The 16,691-nt window shown below is 64.5% G+C and overlaps 1 protein-coding gene across 2 annotated transcripts; it reads left to right on the forward strand.

Moving 5' to 3' along the window:
- The first annotated feature begins 2,862 nt into the window (after positions 1-2,862).
- FGFRL1 (fibroblast growth factor receptor like 1) lies at positions 2,863-16,442 on the forward strand. 2 transcript variants are annotated; one of them, XM_047718579.1, is made up of 7 exons: positions 2,863-3,175; positions 3,750-3,844; positions 12,831-13,103; positions 14,159-14,239; positions 14,330-14,614; positions 14,700-15,053; positions 15,186-16,442. In XM_047718579.1, exons 2-7 carry the CDS (start codon positions 3,766-3,768, stop codon positions 15,632-15,634), a joined length of 1,521 nt encoding a protein of 506 aa, XP_047574535.1. In that variant the 5' UTR covers positions 2,863-3,175; positions 3,750-3,765; the 3' UTR covers positions 15,635-16,442. The 2 variants fall into 2 exon arrangements, with proteins under 2 accessions (XP_047574535.1, XP_047574537.1); XM_047718581.1 differs by lacking the exon at positions 2,863-3,175 and adding an exon at positions 3,478-3,540.
- Positions 16,443-16,691: the final 249 nt, after the last annotated feature.

Consider the following 16,691-nt stretch of genomic DNA (forward strand, 5'->3'; position numbering starts at 1 on the left):
TTTGCTGTGTAATTTTCTGTGTTTTGAGTGCTGTTTTTCATATATATTTATCGTTGCCCCCCTTTTTCTTTTTCCTGATTCAGGCAAGAGCATGTGAACCTGGTCCCTGTTCCTTCAGCTGGAGCAGAAGCCTGCACATCAGCTGGTTTCTATTCCTGCTGCACTTTCCGCCACCTGGAGCATTTCTCAGTCAGGACACCTTCTACTAAGATGCCACCTCTTAGTGGGGATGTGGGCCTTGTCCTGCTGGCAGAACCCCACATCTCTGCCCCACTGACAGAACCTGGCACAGGGCTGGGGGCAGCTTGTCGTGGTGGAAGGAGAATATGAAGAGCAACATATTTTGGGGGGCTCACCTGTGCCAGGCATGTGAGAGACAGAAACTCTTGCAACCTCCATGACAATTCTGTGGGTCAGACAGTGGATGAGGGTACTGAGACAGAGAGGTGAGCCAAGTGTGCTAAGTCTTAGTGATAAAGGGGCAAGATTAGAACCAGTTTGGTATTTCAGGTCAGTTGTCATGAAGGGACAGTGGGAGCTTGCCAGTGGGAGGGCTTCCTGGAGGAAGTGGCCTGGGCTGGGCATTCAGGCAGACCTGCCTCCCACCTGGGGAGCCCCAAAAGGTGCGCCTAGGGGCCGGGAAGTGGCGAGGCAGGGGAGGGAAGCTGGGTGCCCTTTGGTGGGGGCTTACCTCCTTCGGTGCTTCTGCCAGGGGGCAGCTTGTCCTGGAACAGGGAAGGGGGCCAGCAGCACTGGGTACCCCAGAGCCGCTCCTTGGGACCCTACCGAGTACTCACCAGGTGGGCCACGCCTCCTTGCCCCCCTCCGCCCCTGCCTGGGGCTGCTTATAGGCCCATGACCCCTCCCCACTGCCCACCTAGCCCCACGCTGCACTGGACGGCCTCGCATGCTGCCCACATCCTTATTTCTGATCACCCCCCGCCCCCAACTTGAGAACCGCCTTTTCACACAGCTGCCTTTGGCGGCCTACACACCTGTTGGAGGGTTTCACGCTCCAGTTGTGTTTCCTCACAAACCTGTTCCTGAAGTCTGGGGCAGCCTTCGAGCTAACCAAGACCCATTCCACACACTTGCCCATTTTGTCCCAGAGCACCATGTCCATGACCCCCAAGGGAGGGCAAAAAAAGGTCTGCCTTTGGGCCCTCACTCAGGGTACAGACAGGACAAGGCTGGGCTGGGCTCGCCTCTACCCATCCACGAAGTGCCTACACTAGTCTGGAGACAGGATTTGGGACCCTGCCTTCTTACTTGCTTGGGAAGGGTGGGCATTCTGGGCCTTGATAGGCAAACCCTGACTGTTGACACTCCCTCACCCAGCTCTCCTCTGCCTTGGGAATGTTCCTCTGCAAGGCCTCTGCAGTTTCAGTCTTCCCTGGAAGGCTTCCTGGAAGAGGGGACTCCTGAGCAGAGAGAAGCTGTTCCAGTCAGGGTTCCTGATGGAGCAGCATGGCGAGAGGGGACTAAAAGGCTCCTGCATGGGGGCAGGTGTGTATGTGTGTGTGTTGGGGGTATTAATTGGCCAGAGTTTGTGGGGGAAGGGGATGTGGTTAGGACCCAGGCATCCAGGGCCTCAAGGCTTGTGGGGTTTATGATGAAGGCATTATGGAACCACAGCAAGATCACAGTTGTATTTTAAAATGATGATTGTCCGTTCCAGTGAAGTGACAGTGGAGGGGAAGCCGAGGAGAGCCTGGCCCCCTCCTCAGATCAGAAAGGATGGGGAGGAAGCCCTGGAGGGTGAAGGGGGGTAGGCATCTGAGTAGGCAGATGCTGAGCAGGCCAGGGCTGTTGGGGAGGGGGCCGGGGGGGGGCAGTGTGCAAAAAGGACACAGTAAAGCAGGCTTCCAAAGCACAGTTTCAGTCCTGCATGTTCAGGCCCTGCTGACTGCCCATGGGGAAATCTTGGGCGAATTACCTGCCTTCTCTGTGCTTCCGCTCCCTCACCTGTGTCAGGTGACAGTGAGGCCCCTGCCTGCCTCTGAGGATTAAAGAAGTCGTGATGTGTGTTGGTCTCTATTAGTCTTGTTAATGTCCTTGGGGTTACCATCATAGTGGCAGGCCTGAAGCCCCAGGTGGGCATACCTGCCTTCGGTCAGGGATGCCACCATGACCCTGGACACGGGGCAGAACCTCTGTGCCCCACTTCACCAGAGATCTGTTCCCCTCTGCCAGAACCACTTGGGACGGGAGCTGGGTCTTGGATCTCTTCACTGCTCCCAGGGGCTCCCCGGGGACCTGGGCCTCGAGGGAGCCCTTCGGCCATCCCGTCCGCCCCTCCCGGGAAACCAGGGATGGCCTAGCTGCGAGGTCAGGCGACCATGGGCTCGACCAGGGCCAGCGCTGGGGGTACCAGGAATGCTCAGGCACGGTGGGTGCAGGTATGGGGTGGGCGCCGCGGCACCCAGGGGCGCGCGGGACAAGGTGGGGAGCTGCGGGGCGGGGTGGGGGCCGGGGTGGCGGTGGGCCTGGCTGGGGTGGCAGAGACGAGCGGGTCAGGGGCGGGGGGGCGTGGCGTGGCGGGGGTGGGGTGGGGGCGGGACGAGGGCGGGGAGAGGGTGGCTGGGCCCGGTCCGGCGGACTGGGACTGGGGGCCGGGCCCGGCCGGGGGCGGGCAGAGGGCGGGGGCGGGGGCGGGGCCGCGCCCCAGGGAGCCGCCCCGCCCGCAGGCCGCCCGCACCGCGAGGGTTAAGGCCCAGAGCCCCGCGGGCGGGGCGGGAGCGCGCGGATTGGGGGAAAGTTTGGGCGCGGGGCGGGCGCGGGGCGGGCGCGGGGCGAGCCGGGGCGAGCCGATTGGAGGGAAGTTGTGTCGGGGCGGGGCGCGCGGCGGGCTCGGCGCTCGCTCCGGGAGAGTTGACAAAGCCCCGCAGGGAAGGACGCCTCGCGGCGCGGCGCCCCGGGCCCCTCGCCCCGCCGCCCCGGGACCCCGGCCCCGGCCTCCAGCCCCTGGACTCGACCCCTCCTCCCGCGCTGCCTCCGGACACCCGCCTCGGCGCCGGTCCTGGCCCGAGCCGCCCGCGCCCAGGTAGCGCCGCCCCGTCCCGAGGCCGGGCCCGGGGGCGCGGGGCGCCGGGGTGCGGCGCCCGGGGCGGCGATGACCGCGCAGCGCGTCCCGCGGGCCCGGCCCTGAGCCCCGCTGCCTGCCTGCCCCGCCGAGGTGAGACCCTCCGCGCGCCCGCGACCCCCGGGGGGCCGACTGGGAGGGCCTGCCGGGGAGGATCGGGGTCCGGGGTCCGGGATCTGGCCGGGGGCTGGGAGGATACGGGTTCCGGAATACAGGGTGCGATGCCGCCGGGCACCGCACGCGCCGCCGCCGACCCTGCCCCGCCAGTGGTCCTGTCCGCGCCCCGCCCCCGCCCCTGCACCCCACGTGGGCCCCCCCCCAAGCGCAAATTTGTCCGCTAATGGCGCAGGCGATTATGTGCGCGGCCGCCGGTGTTGTGTGTCCCGCGGGCAGGGCCCGAGTTACAAGCGCCAGGAATCCAGACGGTGTTTAGAGACGGGGGGCGGCGGGGGAGGCCGGTAATTAGTGTAAACCCTTTGTCTGCCTTTGATACCCGCGGTGCTCCCCGCCGCCGCTTCCTCCGCCCGGAGCGCTGGCAGGGAGGGCGGGGAGGCCCGCACCCAGACCCTCGCAGCCCGGGACTGGGGTGCTGGCGGCCCCGGGGCCCTAGGCTAGAAGGTGGCGACTCCTACCCTGTACGCCAGTGACCGACCCTCAATACCTCCAGGTCCAGACGGGCCAAGATGACGCCCAGCCCCACGTTGTTGCTGCTGCTGCCGCCGCTGCTGCTGGGGGCCCTCCCGCCGGCCGCCGCCGCCCGAGGTGAGTCCTGGCGCCCAGCCCGGCGCCCCGGCCTGCGCCAGCGCCGCCCCTTTCCCTCCCGGGCCTGAACCCTGCCACAGTGCCCGGCTGGCGCGTGTGCCTGCGCCCCGCCCCTACTGGCTGGGAGCTTGGTGGGTCTTCTCACCCTCTCTGGGCCCCCAGGCTCAGCCAGAAGGTACATCCCCCTTTGCTCGTGGGGTGCCCCAGCTCACTCCCAGCTCACCCTTTGGACTCTATGCTTACTGAGGGGGCACACCTCACCCGCAGGGCCCCTCTCACCCAACGATCACCCCGGCTCACCTGTGGGACCCCACACTTGCTGGTAGAGTGGACTCTGGCCCCAGTGCCTCTCAGGACACATGCATATTTGTATGTGTACCTGAGGTTGAGGGCAGTTGGTTACCCTGAGGATTTTTGTGGGGTAGGCTGTTTGGCACAATGAACCCAGTTAGGCCCCTATGAGGACCCACCTAGACCCAGAGACCCCCATGGTGGCCAGGGTGCGGTTTGGGGACAGTGGGGACATTGTTAGTGTCTGGGACTCATGACCCAACCCTGTGCCCTGAGCTGGCTCATCCCTGGGAAGATATAGGGTGGGGGGCTGGGGGATCGAGTGTCTAGAACATGGAGTTGCTGCATGGTGTAGGGGGTGGGGGCTTGTCTCCAGGCAGACCCAGAGGACCACCTGCTTCAGGCTACATACTGTGTGTGGGCGTGTTCCATTCCAGGACTCAGATGCAAGCTCACACACCTGATGTCCCAGTGGGCAGGCCTACAACATCTCCCAAGGGACGCTCGCCCCTGTACCCAGCCCCAGCAAGGTATACCCTTGGCTGACGGGTGATGGGACATAAGCGTTCACGGACTCCGCCCGCCATCTTCTGCACTGGCCTCTTCTCTGCTAGGCGGGCCCTTTGGCCGGGCCAGCCCTTTGGGTGTGTTGACCACTCAGGAACGTCCCTGCCCTGTCCACCAGTCCTCTGAGGCTTCGCACCCCTCCCCCCGCCACCCAGCGGGTACACCGAGCCCAGCCCGGCCTTATATGGGCACGTTCGGGAGTTGGGTGGCAGGCGGCAGCCCAGGTGGGCCTAATGCCACAGTACCCCCCCGCCTGCCTGGCTAGGGACCGGCCTGGTGGCCTGGTGGGGGCTGCCCAGGCGTGGCTGGGCCTGGCAGTGTCCTGGGCACGGCAGGCACTCAGGTCATATGCAGCAAGGCCCCCCCGCCCGCCAGTGGCCGGCAGCCTGGATTCTGATCCCTCTTTCATCTGCTTGGACTCCCCTCGATCCCACACCTGCCTGTCCTCTGGCTACTCAGCCAGGGAGCTCTGGAGGCCGCTGGCCTGGCCTGGTCATTGGCTGGATCCTGACGCAGAGTGGCGGATGGCAGCAATGGCGGCGGGCAGCAGGGTCTGCCTCAGTGCCAGGGGGCCCTGGAGGGGCCACACCCTGCTCTGTTTCCCTCAGCCTTGGCCTTGGGGCTGTGCCTCATCTCCAGCCTTGGCCCTCATGCCGGGTGTGCACTGCCCTGGCACCCACTCTCCAAGGGCAAGGTCCTGTGTGGCTTTGGGGGTGGGGTATGAGGCCCCTGTTCCTGAACAGTGCTGGCTTCCCCTCCAGCCTGACCTTGAGGGGCACGGTCACTTTGGGCGTGCCCCCAGAGGGCCAGGCTGTTTGCCGAGAGCCATCTTCCCTGTGCCTCACGCTCTCCACAGTTAGCCCGTCTCTATACCAGATCATGTTTTCAAAGTTCCCCTTTCTGAAAGTTTCACAATCAGGGTGGGTTTGTCTTCAACAGCATTTTCTAAATTGGAGGGAAGATAGGATTTGGGTTTCTCACAGTGGGAACTTGAGCAGCTCCGCTGACCTTGCCCTTCCCAGAGAGCTCTAGAAGAACTTGTGGAAGGGCTTCTCTGGTTTGAGCTTTTCCACAGGGGAAGCAGTGGACAGGTCTCTGGACAGCTAGCCCTCGAAGTCACCTTCCTGTCCCCTGGACTGTGCTGGTGTGCCCTGGGAGGGCCTAGTGCCACCCCCGGGGCCGGGCACTGGCTGCTGGATGCCCCACGCCACGGGCATAGTGACTTCTTGCCGTCTGGGCTGTGTTGGGAAGGGCCCACCAGTGTGTGTGAGGGCGTGCGGAGGACGCGCGGACGTCAGGAGGGCTGTCGTCGTGTGCGTGTGCGCTGGCTGACCTTGCTTGGCCTCTGGCCAGGCCACAGGGGCCTCCCCCCACCCCGCCAGGCAGCCCCAGCTGAGGTGAATGTGCGGGAGCTGGGCCCAGGCGCTGTGAGGTGGGGATGCAGGCCAGCCGCCCCATTTATGTCTCGGGCTCCACTCCTGGAAGAGAAAATAAATCACTGTCCCCTCTGGGGGGAGGAGGGAGCCATGAACAAAGTCGCCTTTGGCTGGGCCTGGAAACTCCTACCGCAGGCTCCTTCTTCATTGTGCGGGAATCAATGGGCCTTCAACCCCCGCCCAGTGCCATGGGGAAATGTTGGTTTTTCCCAGCAGTGGCCTCAGCCTCCGGCCTGGGGTTTGGACACTGCTAAGAGTGCTGGCGGAGGCAGGCGGTGGTCCTGGTGGGCTGGGAGTCTCGCTGCTGGCCGCGTTGCTGCTGGTGGCGGGCCTTCTGTACCATTCCAGTGACTGTAGCCCTGGCATGTCCAGGACACAGCCTCTGGCCCATGCTGCCACCCCACCCTGCCTGCCATCTGTCTTTCAAGTGGTGGTCACTGTGTGCTCCTGGTCAAGCCTGTGGGTGTTCAGTGTGGCTACTCTTGGGGCCCGAGGGCAGTGGGAGCCACTGTCCTGGGCTAGTTCAGGCTGGGTCTGCATCCAGACGGTCCACAGTCCAGGAAGGCTGGGGGAGGGGATTGGGGGCATGGGGAGAGACGTGGGCAGCACAGCCCGGAAGGAGGTATGGGTACTGGTCAGGTGAGGGGAGAATGGCCTTCGGGTGGGGGAAGAGCATGGGCAGAAGTGGGCGGGTCGCACTGACCAGGGTGGACATCTTGGGGCTGCAGACGCCCTGGTGTACCTGGATGGGGGCCAGGAGTGGGAATAGGCCAGGACTGGGCTGAGAGGCTGGTTGGCTGGGGTGCAGGGAAAAGGGGTTGGGGACGTCCTGGGGGCTAGCTTCCTGTCCCCAGTGAGTTGCTGGGCCAGGGCCTCGAGGCTGGTGGGCCTGGGTCCCTTTGTCCCACAGGAACCGGCCCCCTTGGGGAGAACCAGCATGAGTCAGGGGCTCCCAGGTCTGTCCCTGGAATGCAGGGGATAGTGTGGCAGGGAGGTGCTCCAGCCTGGGACCTGCTGATGCCCAGGGCTTCCCTTCGTGGCAGGAAACAATGGCTTTCTTCCCCAGTTTGTTAGAGATTTACACAAGTCCTGCACTATGAAGAGATAACGGGGCCTGGGGCAGCAGGCGGTGGAGAGGATGCTGTGCCCAGCTCTGGCCTGGGACTGCCCTGGGCGGTGATCTCCTCTGACCCCACCATGCTGAACCTCAGGACAGCCGGGCCACTGGCTGGCCCTGGCACTCTGTAGTGGCCTGCCTGGTCTGGTGGGGACCGTGGGCTTCACTGTGGAGCCCGGCAGCGGGTGCTGTGTGCCCTGCAGCCTGTGGAGATCTCAGGGGTCCCAGTGTGCCATAGCCTCGTACCTATAGTCTGTCAGCAAGAAGCTGGCTGTGGGCTGTTGGCTGGGACCCTGGGGTGGGTGAAGCTGGTGTGGGTGGGAGTGCGGGGCTCTGTGGCCTGGGGCTTGGGCCGTCCGGTGCTTGAGCCCTCACAGGGAGGAGCAGCACTGGTGCCAACCTCTGACCCGGGGTTCCAGGCTCAGGAAACACCGTGTCACAAGGGTTCAAGCCCATGGCAGGCAGGGCCCTGGGTGCGCTGGGCCTCTTGTCCTGTTACCCTGTCCCCAGGGTCCAGTGCCAGCTTGTGAGGGAGACCCAGGGGACCAGGTCCTTCTTGGCTCCGGGGCTGGGGCTGGGGCTGGGCCCCTCTAGGGAGGTGGTGATGCTAGACCAGTTCTAGGTGCATGATGTTTTTCTGAGTTGGGGGAGGGGGGCAGGGGTCAGCTTGGAGTCTGTGGACTTGGCAGGCTCTGGACACAGCCACCGGGGTGTGCCACTGAGCCATCTAGACTGGTCCTGGGGCCGTGGGTGTTGGGTGTGGGTGCCATTAGCTGTTGGCAGTTCCTGTGGGGACCCCCTCGCCAGGGCAGCAGCCTGTCAGGGAATGCTCTGTGGCCTCCGTGTGTGTCTTGGGAGTGGCAAGGAGGAAGAGCCCTAGTCAGGGCTGGGCTGAAGGCCTGCCTGGGGCTTCCAGGGCTGGGGACAGACCTGGAGGGTCCCCCCACCGGCCTATCGCCTTCCATGGTGCTGCTTCCCGGGCGGTGTGTCGGGCCGGACACCGTGAACAGCTTGCTGACTCAGTGGGTCAGGCTGTCCCTTTGTTGCACCCAGACAGCCTGGCTTCTGGGGCAACTGCCCGCACTGTGGGTCCTACCAGTTCCATGGATAGATCCCATGAGTCCAGCCCCCAGGGGCCGCCCTGGGCCTGCTGGTGATTGGGAGCCCGTGTGTGTGCACACGTGTACCAGAGTGGCTCAGAACCAGGGTGAAGGCTAAGCCCTGCCTCTCACGGCTGTCCTGGGGTGGTCTTCATCTGGGCCTCCTCTTTTCAGCCACCCAGCCCTTGTCTTCTTGGGGAGGGCACTGGCCCCAGGTCCACCTCTGCGTGGTGTTCACCCACCACGGGGACCAGCATAGGGACCCCCACTCTGCTGGAGAGTGTCCCCCTGCCTCTGCTGGTTCAGAGCGTACAGCCAGGCTAGACGGGACCTACCTCGCTTCCCTGCCCCCCTGTCAGGCCCTGTCACAGTGTCCTTTGAGTTGTCTTTTCCAGACCACTTGACTTCTCCAGGAGGAGAGGGCTCCAGTGGCTCCAGCTGGCCATCCAAAGTCCCTTCCCAGCCAGTCCCAACAAGGTCAGCCTGATGGCTCCCCAACCCCGGCCAGAGGGTTCCTTCCAGGCTGGCCATTTCCAGGGCTTCTCAGGGCTGATTAGGAATGGAGTGAGCTCTGATGTACTGACCAGCTGATTCCTGCAGCCCCTCACTTCCACCCGTGTCCGTGGCCCGTGTGGGCAGCGTGGACTGGCACTTGGGGGCCCCGGGAGGGCTGGTGTCTGGCCCAGCTCCTCATGAAGGCTGCTCGGGGTCAGCAGGTCACGAATGCCTTGGGCGGCGGAGAGAGGGAGAGGCTGGCACAGGCAGTGCCCCCACAGCCAGGCCCGAGACAAACGTGAACAGGATGGGGGCTCAGGTGTGGTTCAGATGGAGCGGCCAGAGCAGGCCACCCCAAGAGGGACACTGCAGCCCCCTAGGGGGGCTGGGGAGGGTGTTGGGGAGAGATACCAGGAAGGGATGAACAGTGTAGAGGCTGTGAGGGTTAGGGAGGTGTGGGGGGCTGCGCTTCAGGTGGCCCCTGAAGGTGTGTGGAAACTGCATGGGCTAGACTGCCACTGGGGTCCTGTCCCTAGCCCTCCAGCATGTGTCACCCCTCCATCCTTCCCAGCTCCCCTGCTCCTTCAGCCCTCCTGGGCTCTGCTGGGATAGGAGGAGCATCAGCTGAGGTTATAGTGTTTTAACCCTTGGGCAACCGTCCTCACGGCAGGTGGGGCAAGGTGGTCTCTGGTGTGGGGAATTTGCCTCTACTATTGGTGTATGACTGTATGTGCGTGTGCCTGGGAACCTGTCTGTGGGTAGGGTGTGTGCATCTGGGGGGCAGCCCATGTGTCTGAGAACAGTGTCTGAGGAATAGCCTGTGTCTGGGGATAGTATCTGGGGGACAGCCTGTGTGTCTGGGGACTGTCTGGGGGACAGCCTGTGTGTCTGGGGGACAGTGTCTAGGGGACAGTCCGTGTGTCTAGGGACAGTGTCTGGGGGACAGCCCGTGTGTCTGGGGGACAGTGTCTGGGGGATAGCCTGTGTGTCTGGAGACAGTGTGGGGGACAACCTGTGTGTCTGGGGACAGTGTCTGAGAGAGTGGGGGACAACCTGTGTGTCTGGGGGACAGCCCATGTGTCTGGGGACAGCGTCTAGAGATGGCGTGATCAGGTGGTTGTGTGGCACCTGAGTTCTGGGTGGTGGCTGGGAAGCCTGGAAGTGTAGGCTGGATATATGGGGTCTTCCTGGTTGCTGCCCCCTGACCCCTCCCCACACCCCCATTCTAGTATGCTGTCACAGCTTTGGGGATGGGGTAGGGCGGGAAGGAGAGAGGGAGAAGGGGGTGTGGTGGTCCTCTCTCTGCCTACCACATTGATGTTTAGCCCCCTTGAGGGGTGAGACCCAGCCCCAGCCTCCATTTACCCCCTCCACATGGCCATGCACCTCCTGCCCATGCCCCCTGAAATTCCTCAAGGCTGTGGCTTGGGGCTCATGGAAGGTCAAGGGCTTCCTGGAGGTCGTGCTTGTGGGGAAGGTGCCTGTGCTGAAGGATCCAGAGGCTGCCCTGGAGCTGGTGGGAAACTGCCCCTGCTCCACCCGCTGCACACCCTCCAGCTGCCCATCTGCCTCAGGTCTTGCCTCAGTTTGCCTCTGGCTGGGTGGGTTGGGAACCTGACCAGGTGGAACAATGGGGGCTTGTGTTTCCTGAGCTAAATATAGAGCCGTGGCAGTCACACTGGCGGCCAAAATCCCCAGGAATCTGGGGGGGCTCCCTCCGGTGAGCCTGCTGGGGTCTCTGCAGAGGCAGGGGGTGGAGGGGGCAGGGAAGGCCCAGCTCAGGGGGAGGGGAAAGGGGCTGTTTGCTTTAGGATAAGGCTGGCTCCGGCTGGGGCCTTTGGCTGCCTGCCTGCCTGTCCCCCTGTCCTGCATGCAGGCCAGCCCTCGAGGCCACACCTCCGGTCCGTCTGGCAGTTACTGGGCTCTGTCCTCCTCTCCACAGTGGCTGAGGGGGCCTGTGGTCTCTGCGGCCCAGTAGATGCCCCTGACCCCCACTCCTCACACCCTACTGCCTGGTACAGGGAAGGGGCAGGGCTGCAGGTGCCCCTCCTGGCCCCAGAAGTGCTGTCTGCTGGGTCCTCTTTCTGCCACTGATGCAGGCTTCTTCCAGGATGGGTCCAGGACAGGAAAGCCCGAGGAGAGAGGGACACTGTCTTAGCCCCCTATGCTTGCCAGGCAGTGTTTAGGCCTGTGTGGACAGCCAGGTGTCAGCCTGGGGGCAGGCTGAGGGGGTGCCCTTTCTGTCCTGCAGTCTGGGGTGCCCCTTTGAATAGTGGGATTGCAAGCAGTGACAGGTGTTGGACAGGGCCTGCCTGGGAGTAAGGCTGGGACCCGGGGCACGCCGGGGGGCCTCAGGAGACCCCTGCAACTGTCTCACTGTGACTTGGTGGGTATCTGGGGGGCCCCATATGCAACTGAGAAATTTGGAAGAGGTAGGTCTCAGCAGCCGCTTGCTGGGGCCCTGGGGGCCTGGTCAAGAGGGGGCTGGCTAAGAGTGCGGGGATGGCCTGGGGCCCATGTTAGGAGCCCCATGGCAGGAGTCGGGGGAACCCTAGCAGAGGCAGAAGCGTTCCTGGGGGTATGCTTGGTGGGGTGGGTGGGGCTGGGTAGGGCCCTCCTCTACCTCAAGCTCCCTTTTCACCAGTGGGCATAGAGAGCACAGAGGGAAGGGCCTGGTGTTGCTGTGCCCCTGCTGTGCCCCCCCAATCCTCCGTCCCCCTAGCAAAGCCGGGCCCCTCCCTGCCTAGACCCTGGGCTGTCAGCTCTCTCCATCCGAATGGGGGCCAGCACCCCCTGCCCTCACCGTGAGCAGACCAGTGGTGTGGGGCTACACTCTGCACAGGTCCCCTGGGGCTGGGAGGTGGTGCTCAGGAAGCTGCCAGGAGCCTCTGGAAAGCCCAGGGACACGCTCTGGGTCCTGGAGGGGAAGGCCAGCAACACAGCCAGCTGGTACCTACACACCATAGAAACACCAGCTGCTTCTTGAGAACACGTGCTGCCCGCAGGCCCCATAGCTGTGCATCTCAGGGCGGCCGCTGGCCGGCTCTTCTGGGAGGCCAGGACGCAGGATTCAGGCCATCCAGGCCCGAGTGGCTACGGTGTGGAGTGAGCACCCCGGGCCAACAGCCAGAGGGCGGGATCCAGGGAGCTAGGCCCTGGAAGGGCAGTGGGGTGCCCGGAGACATCTGTCCTGGTCTGGGGGTACGGTCAGTGGGGCGAGTGTAAGGGCTCAGTGCCCCCTGAGGTCGCCCCAAGGTGCAGGAGCCTTGGGGCTTGGCCAGGATGTGACCCCACCTCTCTGGGACGCCTGCAGTGTCCTCTGCAGCCGGCTCGCCATGCCTGCTGGCCCTGCACCCAGGAGGCACCGAGGCTGGCTGTGAGCTGGGACAGGGCTGAGAGTGGGTTTCTTCCCGCTGGTGACTTGGGCTTCTCCTATTGGGGGACAGTGGGCAGGGGGCTGCCAGCCAGACAGGAACCCTGCTGCTTGCCCTTGGACCCCAGGGACTCAGGGTCATGCCGCCCTATTGTGCCACTCTGCCCAGCCTCCTGCCAAGGTGCCGCTGGCATCAGGGAGGCCCTTGGCCAGGCACACATAGTCGGGCACTGACCGGACCATGAGACACATCTGTTTGTGCTACACGGACTTGGTGCTGTGTGCCTTGCCTGTGGGGAGTACATGGGGGTCCATCCTGGCTCGCCTGTGGACGCGCAGCCTGGGTGAGCCGCTCTGGCCCCTCTGTATCCTGGCTCCTCCGTAACATGATGTGACGGCACATCCGGGGAGCTCAGATCCCGGCAGTGGTGGGATCCGGGAGACTGCTGACCCCTGCGGGCTGGGGCCAGGGCCCAGGGCTTCAGACCCCCGCTGCCTGGGCTGGCCAGGCAGGCAGCTGACGGGGGCTCCCACACGCAGGCCTGCCTGCACTCCTGACCACTGGCCACCCGCCCCTCCATGACTGAACCCTCTGACCCACCCACAGGCCCCCCAAGGATGGCAGACAAGGTGGTTCCAAGGCAGGTGGCCCGGCTGGGCCGCACTGTGCGGCTGCAGTGCCCCGTGGAAGGAGACCCGCCACCGCTGACCATGTGGACCAAGGATGGCCGCACCATCCATGGCGGTTGGAGCCGCTTCCGGGTGCTGCCCCAGGGCCTGAAGGTGAAGGAGGTGGAGCGGGAGGACGCCGGCGCCTATGTGTGCAAGGCCACCAACGGCTTCGGCAGCCTCAGCGTCAACTACACCCTCATCGTGATGGGTCAGTGATGCCCACGCTGGGGCCATGCCATGTGAGCCCAAGTCCATGTGAGCCCGGGAAGCAGACCTTCCCTGTGTGGCCCCACCCCACCCCAGTGCTGCTACCAGGAGGAGACCCACCTGCCTGCCTCCTCTAAGCCCAGGACAGGTGCCTGACCTCTGGGACCACCACCCCCAGCCCGGGCCCTCCTCCTCAGGCCTGTGCCGCGGGGTCCCCAGAGCCTCTGCTGACAGGGAGACTCAGGCTGGATAGGGGGTGGCAGGAGTGGGCATGGGAGAGCCCCAGGGTGGTGGTCTTGTGAAGGGCCGGCTGGGAGGCCAGGCCTTGGCGTCGGCTCTGACTTTGAGGCTCAGATTTCAGAGTTCAGAGGGGCCGCCAAGGGCCTTGTGTTCTCTTCTGCCTCTGGGGCTCTGGTGTGGGGGCTGGCGGGGTCCCCAGAGACACACCCGTGGCTCGCTGGTACCGGGAGGGCTCCTGGGCTGGGTGCCTGGAGGTGGGGCTCCCTGGCAGCCATGGCGCCCCATCTCGCAAAGGGGGCGAGCTTGACCTGTATGGCCCCCTCCCTGGGTCCCTGGCTGGGTGGAGGAGGCTGTGACAGGAAGGGCATTCCTTGGCCTGCCCCACCCCCACTGGGCCCCCTGCTCTGGATCGTGGAATGGGAACACGGCTGGTGTCCCCCCCCCCCACTGTCCTCTGAGAGGGGAGGGTGATGAGGCGGTATGTGAGCCATGTCAGCTCTCCAAGGCCTCGGCCCCCTTGATGTGGGCTAGGGTTACCGCAGCTGCCGGGCGGGCCCGGCCCCCTCCTCCCACTGGGCCTGCAGACCCCCCGGAGCCGGGGGGGCTCTGTTGGGGTCACCTGCACCCAGGCAGTGGGCTGGGCGGGCAGCTCTTGCCCAGCTGTCTCTGGGATTCTGAGAGGTGGGTGTGCCCTGGGGGCGCGCATGTGTGTTTGCAGAGCTCTCCCAGCTGGGCCGGAGGCCAGGGCCTGGGAACCAGCCTGGGGTCGGGGGGGGGCACTGTTGGGGCCCCCCTCACTTGCTGTCCTCTCTGCAGATGATACTGGCGCAGGAAGGGAGCATCTGGGGCACGACGGTGCCTCCGGGGGCCAGGAGGATGCAGCCAGCAAGCAGTGGGGTGAGAGGGGTGGGCATCGCCGTCCTCCCTGGGCATGGGTGGGGGTGGCCTCCCAGTGTCCTGCTCACCCGTGTGCTGGCCATTCTGCAGCACGGCCCCGCTTCACGCAGCCCTCCAAGATGAGGCGTCGTGTGATCGCTCGGCCCGTGGGCAGCTCCGTGCGGCTCAAGTGCGTAGCCAGTGGGCACCCACGGCCCGACATCATGTGGATGAAGGACGACCAGGCCCTGACGGGCCTGGAGGCCGGGGAGCACAGGAAGAAGAAGTGGACACTGAGCCTGAAGAACCTGCGTCCTGAGGACAGTGGCAGGTACACGTGCCGTGTGTCCAACCGCGCAGGTGCCATCAATGCAACCTACAAGGTGGATGTGATCCGTGAGTACAGGGGGCTGGGGCCAGGGCGGGGGTGGGGTGGGGGCAGCCCGAGGAGGCGCCGACGACCCGCTGTGTCTCCATGCAGAGCGGACGCGCTCCAAGCCCGTCCTCACGGGCACGCACCCCGTGAACACGACCGTGGACTTCGGGGGCACCACATCCTTCCAGTGCAAAGTGCGCAGCGATGTGAAGCCGGTGATCCAGTGGCTGAAGCGTGTGGAGTATGGTGCCGAGGGCCGCTACAACTCCACCATCGACGTGGGCGGCCAGAAGTTCGTGGTGTTGCCCACGGGGGATGTGTGGTCGAGGCCCGACGGCTCCTACCTCAACAAGCTACTCATTGCGCGTGCACGCCAGGATGATGCCGGCATGTACATCTGCCTGGGGGCCAACACCATGGGCTACAGCTTCCGCAGTGCCTTCCTCACCGTGCTGCCAGGTGCGCCCCCTCCCTGCTCCCACCCCAGCTGCGCGAGGCACCACACGAGGCCACCGGCTGGCTGGTCGCGGGCTGTCCCGGGACCCGTGGCGACATTGCTCTCCCCACCCCCGTCCTTGGCCTCTCTTGCAGACCCCAAGCCACCAGGGCCCCCCGTGGCCCCCTCGTCCTCGACCACCAGCTTGCCGTGGCCCGTGGTCATCGGCATCCCGGCTGGCGCCGTCTTCATCCTTGGCACCGTGCTCCTGTGGCTCTGCCAGGCCAAGAAGAAGCCATGCGCACCCGGGCCCACCCCGCCTCTGCCTGCACACCGCCCGCCCATGGCCACCCGCGACCGGGCCGGGGACAAGGACCGTCCCATGCCCCCCAGCCTCGGCCCTGCCCCTGGTGTGGGGCTGTGTGAGGAGCTTGGGCCTCCGGCGGCACCCCAGCATCTGCTGGGCCCGGGCCCATCTGCCGGGCCCAGACTTTATCCCAAACTCTACACGGACGTGCACACGCACACACACACACACACGCACTCGCACACGCACTCGCATGTGGAGGGCAAGGTCCACCAGCACATCCACTACCAGTGCTAGCCAGTGCCACGGGGTGGGGCTCCGCCCACTGGCCCTGCAGGGCCCGGGTCGGGGCGGCGGGCCCATGAGGGACAGGCGGCTACGCAGAGAGCTGGGGCCTAGGCAGGAGGCACAGTCAGCACCCTGGGGCGCCCTGGGTGACAGACACATACCTCTGGACACACACACACACACACACACACACCCTCAGACTAAGATACCTGGGAAGGTCTGTGCCGGCAACTTTGCAGTGTGCATGTAGCAATGGGCTAGTTGATGAAGGAACCCCTCGCCCCATGAGGAGGGTTCTACAGGGGCCATGGTCAAGCCACCCCTCCCCGTGCCTGGCAGGGGGTCTGAGAGGACCCTGGCCAAACCCCCAAGGCCTGCCCCGTGCCGACTGCCGTGTCCCTACCCAGACCTCCACCAGTGGCTGGCTATGTTTGCCAGTACCTGTCTGGGCATTCCCCAGGCTCCCGGGCTGGGAGGTCAGGCAGAGCAGTCTTGGCTCCTGCCCTGAGAGGCTGGAGCCCCCTGGGGGTGACCCTGCCCTCGCCAGAGCGAAGGGCCCTTGATATTTATATTTAAGAAAAGAAAATAATAATATTAATAATGCTGGAAGGAAGGTGTACCACAGAGCCTGCCTGACCTCAGGCCCAGGACACACCTGGCCTGCTGGCCAACTGGATGGCTGCCTCAGGGCTGGGCACCATTGCCCCACTGCCTGTGGCAGCCCCAGACCTCTGTAATTTTATATAGAGTTTGAGCTGAAGCTTCGTATATTTAATTTATTTTGTTAAACAAGAAAATGTGCATCCTCTTCCATTAAGCTGATGTTTCTGCCTTTGGCTTGTGTGTGTGTGCATGTGTGTGCGGGCCTGGGTCTGTGTACAGGTGTGTGTGCGGGCCTGGGTCTGTGTACAGGCGTGTGTGCGGTCCTGGGTCTGTGTACAGGCATGTTTGTGGGCCTGGTCTGTGTACAGGCGTGTTTGTGGGCCTGGTCTGTGAACAGGCATGTGTGCCCATGTGTGCTTATGTCTGTGTACAGCTGTGTGCATGGCCATGCCTGTGGGCCTGT

This window comes from Lutra lutra, chromosome 2 (genome assembly GCF_902655055.1).
Source record: "Lutra lutra chromosome 2, mLutLut1.2, whole genome shotgun sequence".
Lineage (NCBI taxonomy): Eukaryota > Metazoa > Chordata > Mammalia > Carnivora > Mustelidae > Lutra > Lutra lutra.

Excerpts from the sequence above, each read along its gene's own strand:
- FGFRL1 (XM_047718579.1), top strand. The coding sequence starts at position 3,766 with ATGACGCCCAGCCCCACGTTGTTGCTGCTGCTGCCGCCGCTGCTGCTG. Across the intron at positions 13,104-14,158 it reads CTACACCCTCATCGTGATGG|ATGATACTGGCGCAGGAAGG; the intron begins GTCAGTGATGCC and ends TCCTCTCTGCAG. Across the intron at positions 14,615-14,699 it reads CTACAAGGTGGATGTGATCC|AGCGGACGCGCTCCAAGCCC; the intron begins GTGAGTACAGGG and ends GTCTCCATGCAG.